General features: G+C 34.5%; 1 protein-coding gene across 7 annotated transcripts in view; it reads right to left on the bottom strand.

Annotated features, from left to right (window-relative positions):
- Nucleotides 1-14,264, bottom strand: part of LOC106878525 (GRAM domain-containing protein 4) — a 182,881-nt gene that overhangs the window by 88,513 nt on the left and 80,104 nt on the right. For all 7 annotated transcript variants that reach the window (XM_052971959.2, XM_052971961.2, XM_052971962.2 and 4 more), the window contains exons 2-3: nt 10,394-10,741; nt 4,578-4,764 (exon numbers count right to left, since the gene is read on the bottom strand). In XM_052971959.2, coding sequence (XP_052827919.1) covers nt 4,578-4,764; nt 10,394-10,741 — 535 coding nt within the window. The remainder of the gene's footprint in view (nt 1-4,577; nt 4,765-10,393; nt 10,742-14,264) is intronic.

Genomic DNA, 14,264 nt, shown 5'->3' with positions numbered 1-14,264 from the left:
CTCAAGTAAGAACTACCAATAACTCTCATTTCTAAATTGCATCAAAGCAATTATACAAAAGAAAATGACGAAGGAAGTAAGTCTTAAGGCTAAAAGTTTGGAAAGGCGCCTAAGTTAATCTCAAATTCCTCTTTGTTTAGTTTTCTTTTTTTCTTTCTTTACAATAAGTTCCATATTTTAACCATCACACTTTCTAAGATGGTCAGAACAGCTGCAACAAATCACTTATCCTCATTTCATTCAATAAATTATTGAATCATATTTTATTATTTTAATTTGTTTTAGTTAACCTAAGTGGAAGGGAAAAAAATGAAAAAAAATGTTGACTTGAAAGAGGAAAATAACAAAGAAAATGAGGAATTCTTTAAAGCCAGCAAATTGCTAAATATTTTACCATATTCTGAATATATGCCAAGAATAATGTTATTTTTGATAATATTTATCTTTCTTGAAAAATGTTCTTTTTTTTTTAATGCTAAAGAAAGATGTGGAAAATCTTTTAACAATTTTCATTTTCCATTTTATTTTACCAAATTCCATTGTGATTTATTCAAGTTTTCTTTTTTTGTTTAAATTTTATGAAAATGTTATTTTCTTTATTTATTTCAATGTTGTAGTTCTCTTTAGTTTTTATTTGTTGGGAGAGCAAAGAAGAAGGGAAGGAAATCGTCTGAAAATCTGGTTTGTTGGCTCACTGCCACATTGCCACAAACAATTTTCTGGTTACATACAGGTGAAGATACTCACCTGGTTATTCAGTTCAAAGTAGTTTATTTGGTACAGTGCCTTGGAGAACAGACAGTCAGAGGGACTTCCTAATTAGTCGTCAATATAAAAAATGGTTGTCGAGTTTTCATTAACTAAAATTTATTGGTCAAGTGTAAAACTAGCAATCACAATGGAAACTTAAGTAAGTTTGACTACATAGAAATTCCAATATTATTGAAACACACATATTAAGCAGATGCATGGCTGTGGTGTGATTAAGGAATGGACTTTGCAACCATGTGGTTATGGGTTCAGTCCCACTGCACAGCACCTTGGTCAAGTGTCTTCTATTATAGCACAGAGTCAATCAATGCCTTATGAGCAAATCTCGTAAATGGAAATTCTATGGAAGCTCATCATAAGTAGTAGCTGTGTAGTTAGAAGTTTGCTTCAGTTCCATTGTGTGACGCAATGGACAATTGTCTTATATTTATAGCCCATGGCCAACAAAAGCCTTGCAAATGAATTTAGTTGACAGAAACTGAAAAAAAGCCCATTGTGTGTATTATATATCTTGTATGTGTATCTTTGTGTCTGTCCCCCCTACCACTGTTCAGTGTTAGTTTGTTTATGTCCTTGTAACTTAGTTGTTTAGCAAAAGAGATTAATAAGATAAGTTCAAGACTTGAAAGCCAAATAGATTAATGACAAAGTCAGATGTCTTCACTAATGAAAATCTTAATGACGAGACTTCTTATTTAATGACAACAATGGTGTCAGATTAACATAAATACATTCGATCATTTGAATTGAATGCACTTCAATTTAAATGCATTTGCCTTCCTATTCCTGTTTTCAATATGAATTGGATATATATATATATATATATATATATATATATATAGCCTGGTGCAGCCTTCTGGTTCACCAATCATCAGTCAAACTGTCCAACCCATGCCAGCATGGAAAGCGAACGTTAAACAACGACGATGATGATGACATATATATATATATATATATATATATATATATATATACATACACACACAACCCCACACTCATAAATACACACACATGTGTACACATACACACATATATATACACATGCATACATACATACATCTTTGCAAATGTGATGTATGAGAGTTTACATGTTTGTGTATATTCTACCATATAAATGTATGTTTGCTTCTTTTTTTTTTTTTTTTTTTGCTCTATTAATACAGATTTTCTGATAAAAATCATTTCAAGATTTTTGTACTCCTTCAGCTTTTCGAAAAGCTGTTAACTAGTGTAACTATCCCCTCCTTCAGCAGAAGAGAAAGTTTGCCAAATACTGTTGAATCTCGCCATTTACCAAACCAGATCAGACCAGCCCAGACTAAGCCATACCTGACAGCTAAGCACATAATCATGTTGTACCTTTTCCAAAGACAAAAATCTCATCCTTGTTTCTGTTTTTCTTAGACTTTCCTTTAAAACATTATCTCACCCACATGCGAACATAATCACACTCACACACACTCACTCAATCACTCACATAATTACACACCTTCAATACATATACTTACAACTACATTAAGACTTCTAAACACACACACACACACACACACACACACACACACACACACACACACACATGCTGTAGACTAGAATAAGAACAATGTTTAATTTATTTATATCTTGTGTTTAATATCTTTTATAGAAGAATCAAGTCTAATGATATTTTGTTAGTATCTTCTTAGCATTTCTATTTTGTTTGTCTAAGACCATTGAAAAGAATACAAGCCATGAACATATGTTCAGATGTTTAGCTTTAACTATTTTCGCTGTGGAGTGTGACGAACGCTGTTCACTGTGATATTAAGTTCTCGCCAAAATAAGTATGGCAATAAAATTATGGTTTATTAGGCTATTAACCTCATCTGTTAGAGATGGAAAGCAGTAGATGTTGGTAACTTAGCGGATAAGTGATAGCTGTATTACTGTCCCTCGCCCCACCTCACTAGTTTCAACATAAAGGTTCCTAGTTCAAACACTGGGCAAGAGTGTATATATAACATATATATTGGCTCATTCCATAAATAATGTGGTTTTTCAATTTCCTGAGAAGTCGGAGGGGGATGGGATAAACTACCTGCATCAACCTGCTGTAAAGGCAGGTAGTAATTTTACCTTCGTCTTATTCTTAGTGCAAGTTTTGAAGAGGGAAGTTCGATTTTAACAGTTATTTTTTCAAAACTATAATGGAAGTGACAAAGGAGCATATTTTGCTTTATGAGTTCAATAAAGGCAACAACGCAACAGAAAGTGTGAGGAATGCAGGATATGGGGATTGGACAATAAGTGTAAGCCAGTGTCAGTGGTGGTTCCAGAAATTCTGAGCTGGAAATTACAGCTAGAAGAGGAGCCTTATCCTGGAAAATCTGTAGAGCTCGATGAGGACACCCTGCAAACGCTGATGAAATAAAATCCCATCGTAACTGTTGAGGAACTTGCAGAGAAACTTGGATTTGGTCATTCATCGACACCTGTGTGCCATTGGGAAAGTTAGTAAATTGGGTCAATGAGTTCCTCACAAACTCTCCGAGTCTAATCACACACAGAGAGTGAATGTGTGCTCTTCTTTGCTGTCTTGTCTCACGAATGAACCTTTTTTGGACTGAATAGTGACTGGTGATGAGAATTGGGTTCTCTATAAAAATGTCAACCATCAAAGACAGTTTTCCTCTACCAACTTTCATTCACAAGATTAATCCACTTGAGGCTATGGCAGAACACAATTGCCCAAAGTGTAATTGACTTATTGCTTCCCACAAAACTGCTGGCCCAGTGCCAAGCATTATTATCATTGTTATGGCAGTGAGATGGCAAAACCATTTGCATGTGGGACTAAATGGTTAGTGCCGTTTCTTCTGGTTCATCACTTTCTGAGTTTAATCTCACTGAAGTTGACTTAGCCTATCACCAAGTAGAGATTGATAAAGTACCAGTCAAATACTGGGGTTGATTTCATTGACTAACCCCTAAAACCCCAAATTTCAGCCCTTCTGCTTATTTTAGAATCAATAATTATAAACAATTATTATTTTAATGAGAGACAATTAATTGGTTGTGTAAAATATATTAAGAATGGATTTTTTCAAAAATTTATAACAGAAGTTTTAGATTTATACAGGAACACTTTAAAATAGATGATTTTATATCATGAAAGCTGAGATGGACACAAGTGGGTTGGTATTAAAAAGGGTTAATTAATATTTAACTAGATTAACTACTTTACATCATTTGGATTCATCTTTCTAATATTACAACTGCAAATTCCATGACAAAGAAATAAATAAAACTAAATAAAAATGTGAACTGGGTGGGCTGCAATACAGCATTTTGTCTGCAGACACTGCACCGTTGTAGTGGGTGATGTAATAGAAAGCATCAGCACAGGAGGACCGCAGTTGGCAGAGTCTGTTGTCCTCAGTCAATAAATAGTAATAAGAAATCACCACTACCACCATCATCATCATCATGTTTTATCATCTATTTTCCATGCTGGCATGGGTTGGATGGTTTGACCGGATCCAAGAGATCATGATCTAATGTCTGCTTTAATATGGTTTCTATGGTTACATACCCTTCCTAACACCAGTCACTTTACAGGGTGCATTGAGTGCTCTTTTTCATGGCACCAACACTGGTGAAGTTGTCATGCAGCTTCCAACATTAAGATTCCCTCTGGACTGAGTGGGGTTTATGTGAGGCGATGAGATGTTAAAGTATGAAAAAAGGGGCCAGAACAGGTTTCTTGTTGTAGAGGAGCTACATGTTTACTCAGAGTATAGAAGAGGAGTATTTTGGTAAAACAAACTTACTCAGAGCTTGGTTTTCTATCATAATAGCCACCAGCTGTTCTTGAAGGTGGGTCAGTTGATGCTCAAAACTCAACCTTTCTTCAGAATTAAGTGGATGAATGCATTCTGAGCGAGGTGATTCAGGTGTTCCTTGTCCTGACAAACTACTGTTTTCTCCTTCACGGTCAGCAGTTATTAATTCAAAAGTCTGAATAAAAATATAAAAAAGAATATAAATCACAAATGAAATCAATACACATTTTTTTTTTGGTATTTTTCAGCTTTCAATTATCCATTTCCCAAACTGATACAAACTTGTTAATAATTAATCATTTTAATCAATCAATTTGAAAACAATAAACAAAAAAAAACAATGATCATGGGGATTTTAATGATGTGGTAATAGGGTGATCAGTGATGCTGATGTGGAAGTGGTGGTGTGAAGGGTAATGTAAGGGTGGTGGTGTTGATGTTAATGAGAAGATAATGATGGCACTTTTGATAATAATAATAAAAGAGATTTGGTGATGGTGGGGTTGGAGTAATTTTGATGAGGAGCACTGATGGGGTACGAATGATCCTGATGTTTGTGGTAGTGGTGGTGGCATAACTGTGATTGTATTGGTGGTAGTTTTCTTACTGGTGCAGATTTCATATTAGATTGAAGAGAAGAAACAGTACATATGGGAATGTCCAGGCAACCCTCAATTATCAGGGTTGACTAAGAGGGTAGTATTAATGTTATTAAATGTTTAATAGATGGTGTCTGAGCAGTTCCCCCACTGGCCAGCTCCTGTCAAACTGTCCAACCCATGCCAGCATGGAAAATGGAGGTCAAATGATGATGATATACATGCATATATACATAAATATGTATATATATATATATATATATATATATATATATATATATATGCATCATCATCATCATTGTTTAACATCTGCTTTCTATGCTGGCATGGGTTGGACGGTTTGACTGAGGACTGGCAAACCAGAAGGCTGCACCAGGCTCCAACGTTGTCTGGCAAGGTTTCTACAGCTGGATGCCCTTCCTAATACCAACAGCTCCGAGAGTGTAGTGGGTGCTTTTTACGTGCCACTGGCATGGGGGGGGGGGGGGGCAGTCAGGTGGCACTGGCAAGGGAGCTAGTAAGGTGGGAAAACAAATGACGAAGGCAGATGGGAGAACAACGCTTGAGATGAATAGAAAAGTCCTTGATGTTTCGAGCTTACACTGTTTGACAGGAAGGATTGAGGGGAAATAAAATGAAGAGAGAATGCAAAAAGAAAAGAAAATAGAGTGAGAAAAATGTATAGGGATTAAGGGTTCAACATGATGAAATGGTAGGAAGAAAGAGGCTGAGTGAAAGGGAGCTCATAGCAGTGACCTGGCCGAATAAAGGTATGCAAACACAGGTGTGTATATGAGGATGGTGTGTGTGTGAGTGTGTATGTGTGAATGGAGGTGGGTGCATGAGAATGTATGTGTGGCTGAGCTTAAAATTATGTGGGTCTGTGTGTGTGTATGTGTATGATTAACCTAGTGTGTACATTTTGTCAAGTGATGTGTTTCATGTACTAGTATATAATTGTGTGTGGAGTTGTCATGTGTGTGTGTGTGTGTGTGTGTGTGTATGGGAGCATGCATATATATATTTATGTATTTACACAAATATATATCTATATATGGAAGATGCACAGGATCCATAAAAACTAGAGACTCGAGAAATTGATTCTCTCAAATTCCCTGGGGGCTCATTAGAGGTAATTGATCATTTCTGCTACTTAGGGGACCAAATTAATAGTGGAGGAGGATGCACAGAGAGTGTGATGACTAGAATAAGAATAGGATGGAAGAAATTCAGAAAACTTTTACCTCTGTTGACCACAAACGGTTTCTCTTTGAGTGAATGACTGACTGTATGATACATGTATACAGACCACAATTGTATATGGTTGTGAGACGTGGGTCTTGAATGGAGAGGACAAGCAAAGGTTAGAGAGGAATGAGGTTAGTATGCTCTGTTGGATGTGTAATGTATTTATACATGTTTGACAGAGTGCTTGTGTATTGAGAAAGAAGAGTTAGGCATAAGAAGGATTAGGATGTGGAGTGTGCAAGAGAGAAGACTGCACTGGTTTGGTCATGTGATGCCAACTGCTCCGTAATGAAGAGCCAATCACTCAAAGTGGATAGAATACATGGATGTGGGTGACCCACGAAGACATGGGATGAAGTACGGAAGAACAACTTCAAGATGCTGAACCTTTCAGATGAGATGACAAAGGACTGAGATACCTGGTGCCTTACTGTACACAAGAAGACCCATGACCCCTAACAGAGGTGATTAGGCCACTCCCACTGGTGAAGAGGATGGGTCTGCAAGAGTCATGTGCCAGTACCATGTAAAAAGCACTTGTGCCAGTGCCACATAAAAGCACCCAGCACAATCTGTTAAGTGGTGGTTGGTATATGGAAGGGGGCATCCAGTCATAGAAACCGAATCAGGCGGGAGCCTGGTGCAGCTCTGGTCAAACCGTCCAACCCATGCCAGCATGAAAAATAGATGCTAAATAACAATGACGATGATGAGGATGATGATAACACACACACACACACACACATATATATAGTTGTCCATAGATTGCTTAGCTTTATGCATGCAAAACCATTGGTCACTCTATGACCAGAGACATACATATATATATATACATACACACACACATACATAAATACACATAAACACATCAGGGATTCTTTCAGTTTCTGTCAGCTAAATTCTCTTAAAAGGCTGTGATTGGGCTGGGGCTATAGTAGAAGACATTTGCCCAAGGTATAACACAGTGGGGCTGAACCTGAAACCATGTGGTAAGGAAACAAACTTCTTAACTATGCAACCATGCTTGTATGTCATCATTTTTGAAATCCATTTTACATGATGGCCACTGTTGGATGGGTTGGGTCATCACAGTTCAAGTCAGTTTTTACCCAGAGTTTCCAAGTTACTCTGAGACAGGTTGGGAACCATCTCTTGCTTGTACCTTTATTTTTAACATGGCTTTTTATGGCTGGATGCCCTTCCTAAAACCAACCACATTACCAAGTGCACTGGATACATCATGGCACCAGTCCTAAAGCAGTTGTCTTGTTATTGACAAGACAAGATTAAAGAGTCCTCTCAGTGCTATGTGCTATCGTTTGCTTATTAACCAACCATAACGAACAACTAACCTGATAGTTATCAAGCTAGTGAGAATTGTATTTGATGGCATGACAGACACATGGCTATATTTCATGCATCTCTCTTTCAGCAATGCTTACTCAGGAGAAATACAGTGCCATGGACAGAATTAGTTCACAGGAGGCCCAAATTTGCATATAGAACCCAGGGCAATTGTTTTGAGACATTTTTTCATTTTGAAAATCAAAGATAGTAATAAAAATGCTTCTGCTGTTGATGCAGTTGCTATGATGGTGTTGATGCAGTTGCTATGACAACTCATTATCATAATCATTAAATAAAAAAAAAATACCCTTAATAAAATAATTAAATGTAAAAAGAAATATAAAAAAGTTGTCTTTATTGCTTCAAATGATTAAGATAAAGCAGACAAAACACTTTAAAGAAGTGTTAAGAAAGTGTGAAAGAAATGAATAAACATGAAAAAGCAGAATGCAGACGACCCCGTTGGGTAGGAAAAAGAAAAGAAAAAAGAAGGAAAAGGAAAAAAATATGAAACATTAAACAAAAACCTACGCTAAAGTTTCTTGAAAGATGTGTGTTTAGTAAGAGAAACCTCTTTACCTATTTACTAAATGATTCTGTAAAGTTTCCTTTGGTAAAAATGGAAGAGAGAGAGAGAGAGAGAGAGAAAGAGAGAGAGAGAGAGAGAGAGAGAAAGAGAGAGAGAGAGAGAAAGAGAGAGAAAAAGAGTAAGATAAAGAAAGGAGGAAAAGTGAGAGAGAGAGAGAAAGAGGGGAGGAAGAAAAAGTGTAAGAATTTCCACTTTGAGCCATTACAGCTGTCTAATGATGATTCTATAAGGAATCGTTTTCCAATAAACTGGAACTAAAAACTGTTACCAAAACATTTCATTTTATTTTTCCTTTGAACTGAGAAGTAAATTATGTGGAATAGAGTTTATTTTTGTTTGTTTTCTGTTTTTCTTTTCTTTAAGTGGAACATTGGTCAGTCATAATGTTTTGTGATGTCGAGTGGTCAAGGAGGAATGACACATTGCAAAAATAAATCCTTGCTTACACTGTACACTACAGTTACAGCACCAACAAACACACACACACACACACACACAAAAGAAAAACCACGTTTAGTGACAGTGGTCAGCTGCTTTGCAGATGTGACATAAAATGTATAGAAAACCATTAATATAATTTGGAAGATTCACCCAACTGTATCAATTAAAACATTGGCTGCATACCATGAAAATATGGGGGAAAAATGTGCTTCAAAGGGAAAAACAACAACAATAAGAAGCATTTGAGGCTTAAGGGATATGCATAAGCCTTTGTTTTCTTTTTTCAGGTAAGTGACATGGTTCATATAACAATGATATTATGTTCATCATAGAATATTTTAGTGCAATGCCTGACGTATGTTTGGTGTCTCTTGTTTTTAAATGAAGATCTATATTCATAATCATAATACATGGCTGTGTGATTAGGAAGATGAAGATTGCTTCCCAGCCACATGGTTTCAGTTTCAATCTCACTGCACGGCACCTTGGACAGCTGTCTTCTACTATAGTCCCAGGTTGAACTAAACCTTGTCACTAGATTTGGTATACAGAGATCAAAAGAAGCCTGCCATGTGTGTGTATGAGTGTGTGTATGTATATATATATATATATATATATATATATACACACACACATACACACATATATATATTTATGTGTGCGTGTGTGTGTGTTTATATGCATGTGTTGTCTCCCTGTCGATCTGTCTGTCCTCATTTTGATAAGAAATGATAGCTGTAAATGAAAGCCCCGTTATACATGCAGTGTCATTCATTTCCAATTTTCTGTGCAAACATGTCTGACCATGAAGAAATATTATCTTGCTTGGGAAGAGGTGAAGGTTGGCAAACAAGAACGGCAATCAGGCTAAAATAAATCTGTCTCAATGGATCTTTTCACATCAAGTTAATTTAGCGATAATTTCAAAATACTTAGAAAGGAGAAAAAAAAAGAACATGAAATACAGCAAAATAATTTAAAATATTTTAAATTACACTTCCACATATTTTGTGTCTATTGTTTATATGAGCCAGGCTGGTGTTCTCCTCATCTTGATTGTTACTTTCACAATGTTTCAGCTGTTGTATTCTCCAGCTTTCTTCAGGTGTTTTACAAACCTAACCCTTTATTTTGATCCACAGGGGTCCACTGTTCTCATTCTGTTCCCTGCATTTCATGATTCTTTATCATTTTCTTTGCTTCAGTTGATTTTGTTGTGAAGTACTGGGCATTGTGTAAGATGTTGGTTAATGAAATGCAGTCACCTAGAGTTTCTGAGTTCAATCCCAAGTAAGGCACTCCACAAAAAATCTATTCAAGCAAAAAAAAATCACAAAGTGCAAAGACTGCAAAGAATGAGAACAGTGTACCCTCCTCATCAAATAAAAGGTTAGGTTTGAAATTCTGAGACAACAACTGAATTCAACACAAAACACCTGATGAAGGTTGGAGTATGCAAAAACCAAAATATAGTGAAATCAGCAATCATGGTGAGGACACCAGTTCAACTAATATAAACAGTATTCAGGATATTTTAAATAAATGAAAACAAAAAAAGCTAAAATGCAAAAAATCCATACGTTTGTGTCTTCTTCATCTTTTGGGATGTTCATTTTGCCTGGACGAGAGACTTTACGATTGGATGAATTCACTGACGGAGTCATCATTGAACTTGGTGCTGAAGAAATTTCTTCGTCTTTCTCCTTGTCTTTTTCCTTCTCTTCCCCAATGCTGCCACTGACACCAACACTGCCTCCACAACCAGTTGCTCCCACAGCTGTGGGCCCACCGCCCCTCTCAGATTTGTCTGCGTTTCGGAATCGAGCTCGTATAGCATTCCTCAAACTCATTGCGTCTTGCAAGGATGTCTGTCTCAGCTGCTCATTCCCACATTGAAATTCATTCCAATTTAGCAATAAATTAAAAGTCTGCAAATGAAGCAAAGAAATATTTAGTTTTTTGATTCAAAAATAAAAATTTGGGGGAGAAAATAAAATTATAAGGATATTTTTTCTTTTAATGACAGATTTGATAAAAGATGGAAGTCAATAATATGATATTTGAATGTAAATGAACAGATGTATGTGTGTGTGTATGTTTATGTATATCTGCCTCTCTGTCTGTCTCAGTCTCTTTCCTTCTGCACACACACAAGCTACTGACATTATGAAGGCATTAGTACATATGTATCAAGTGGTTATGTAACAACATGTTATGCAGAAAACCATTATCTTCAGTTGTTACAAGTGGTAGCAACAGACGAGAAGGATTTTCTGCAAAACATCATGAAACTAATGCATTCAATGTAATCAAAATATAACTGCTTTTGTTATTTATTAAAATATTATGGTGTCTCATATTTATAGCAATCAAGTCTGTCGCTGCTTGAATAGTACAGTTATGAAGTAGACATGGATATAGGAGTAGAATTCTTATCTACACTCTAAGCCCAAAATATCTGGTAAAGTGTACTGTACCAAGGCATATTGTTGAATTCACCCTCAACCCCACTCCCCACACACCCAAGTCACAATATATGGATTCAATTAATCCGGTGGCACTGATAAAAAATCTCCTCAATGTATCATTCTACAAAACACAGAGAATAGAGTATGATACAAAAGTAAAACATGTATAAAAATATTAATAAAGAGAGAAATATACAATGACAAAATTTATTTTACCGATGGATGTTCATATTAAACAACAATTGTTTTGCAGTTTCATATACATGTATAAATAATCTATTCTATTAAATCTTATAATAAATAATATATTATTTATATGTCTATTGATATATATATATAAAATTTTAAAATTAATGCAGATAGTAAGTTTGTTCATCAGGTTAAAAGAATTCCATGTTTACATCACAACATTTCAAAATGCAAAAAGTCAATTTTCAAAAACATTTGGATATGGAAGACAAAACAGGAGAAAAAAATTAATAATCGAGAATATTCCAACCACCGAACTCGGACTGATACCAACAACAGCTCTCCGCATCGTCTACATGTTTGGTACAGAATACAGAACACCTATGTACAGTCAACACTAACAAATCTAAAGCTCATGTTGGTTGGACCTCTAACTTATTTAAAGCATTTTTTAGAATGGTGAAACAGAAGCAAACAAACTGCTTTCATTCTACACATTTTGATCCTTATTGGAGAACCCAAACAGATACCTTTTTATCTTAAAAAGAATATATTTTCTAAATATGTGGTGACCAATAATCCTTGCAATTTTGCAGCATGGAGGACTGTCATATGCTTTGGATTAAAATCTCATTACTCAATTGCCATTCACAAAAGCTTTCCAGCTGCTTTCATGGTAAAATTAAGACCTCATTTTTCCCAGCCAAACATCTTTCCACCAAACTAGCAGTGACCTATATCTCTGTTTCACTACATGTGTTCATTAATGTTCATGTTATTTCTATTCATTTGATGTTCTTTCTTAATCCTTTTTCACCTTTATCATTCTTTATCATGAGTCAATCCATGAACATCTCTTTGCTTCCTCCTCTTCATACCAGTCTCTTCTGATTAGCATGACTCACTTGACATTTTAAAGAGATAATAATACTGTGTGATCAATAAATATTGCTACTTTTCCATGACTTTAAGTTTCAAGCTAAATCGATCAATCTTTAGATGGAATAAGCTCCAGCAATCCACTCATTATTAGAGATTCTTCTGATGAAGAGCCTTCACTAAAAAAAGACCAACTTTTCCCACATGTCCTGACACTCAAACTTATAGAGATTTCTCAACAAACAACCTTGCATTTACCTTTTCCATTGCTGCACACACAGATCCTCATCAATTCTAGACTTTGCCCTATTTCTATGGCAGTTCATTTTGAGAGCAACTGATTGTGTTTGCCATAAAAAAAAAATCAATATATAGTTTGCTCCATTTAATTTTCAGATATTAAGTACTTGACCCAACTCTGCTGAACAAAGAATTTAATATTTGCATATTAATATGTGACCTGGGGTCTATTGAATTTATTGTTCAGCAGAGCTGGGTTACGTATTTATTATTTAGACATCAAAAACTTGATTTAGTTGAAGTCAATTTATCTGTGAAGATAGTTTTTTATGGCAAACAATATCAGTTTTGTGAATAATGAACAATGATAGGAATTTGTTCAAACACACATACGGATATTAATACAATTTCACTCAAATATTGGTGGTGAGAATAATTAGTGCTAGGAAATATATATAAATATTGGGGCGAAAAACGTATTCATTAACCTATAAGAATTGGATGAGATATGACGGCTCGGCCGGCTCTCCCCAGTTCTTATATTAATCATTAAATCCAGAAATACAACAACACGAGGGATAACAGTAACAACAGATCAATAGTTTATTCTAGGTTGGTGTAGAGCCGTTTCGTTCCTGGGTGAATAGGCATGCCACTAGAATACCAAAGGAAGCTTCGACCACACGTCGGTATCGAGCTGAGAGATACGTGTTGTCGCCACTGCTGCAAGAGAGAAAAGAGAGCGAACGCTATTGCTTTTTCTCCACCTGTTGCATTGCGCATGCGTGCTCGGGTACTTCCGCTGATGGCAAATCCCTTGCACATCCAATGGTTGGATTTTGGCTGAAATAATGATGGAAGTGGTTTGTGGTACACTGGCTGTATGGTTATGAAGTTTGGAATCAGATGGTTGAACTTTGCCCTCCCTCTGTTAACCTTGTTCAATGCCTTCACTTATTTTAGATACAGGTGGATCCTATTCCTTGCAAAGGAAATTTGGTACAATCTGTTTTTCTAAGATTTCTTTTTAATAGAAAATAACTTTTAAGAAAAATCAAGTTTTGCAAAAACTTTTAAATATAGGTGTGTGTATACATATATAGGTGTGTGTAAATATATATAAATATAAATATGAATATATATATATATATATATATATATATATAAATATGAATATATATATATATATATATATATATATATAAATATGAATATATATATATATAAATATGAATATATATATATATAAATATGAATATATATATATATAATATGAATATATATATATATATAAATATGAATATATATATATATATATATATATATAAATATGAATATATATATATATATATATATATATAAATATGAATATATATATATATATATATATATATAAATATGAATATATATATATATATATATATATATATAAATATGAATATATATATATATATATATATATATATATATATATATATATATATATATAAATATGAATATATATATATATATATATATAAATATGAATATATATAAATATGAATATATATAAATATGAATATATATAAATATGAATATATATATATATATATATATAAATATGAATATATATAAATATGAATATATATATATATATATATATATATATATATATATATATATATAAAAATATGAA

This window comes from Octopus bimaculoides, chromosome 11, assembly GCF_046866305.1.
Source record: "Octopus bimaculoides isolate indiv1 chromosome 11, ASM4686630v1, whole genome shotgun sequence".
NCBI lineage: Eukaryota > Metazoa > Mollusca > Cephalopoda > Octopoda > Octopodidae > Octopus > Octopus bimaculoides.
The sequence above is the reverse complement of the archived record's forward strand: the minus strand, read 5'-3'. Positions and strand labels throughout refer to the sequence as shown.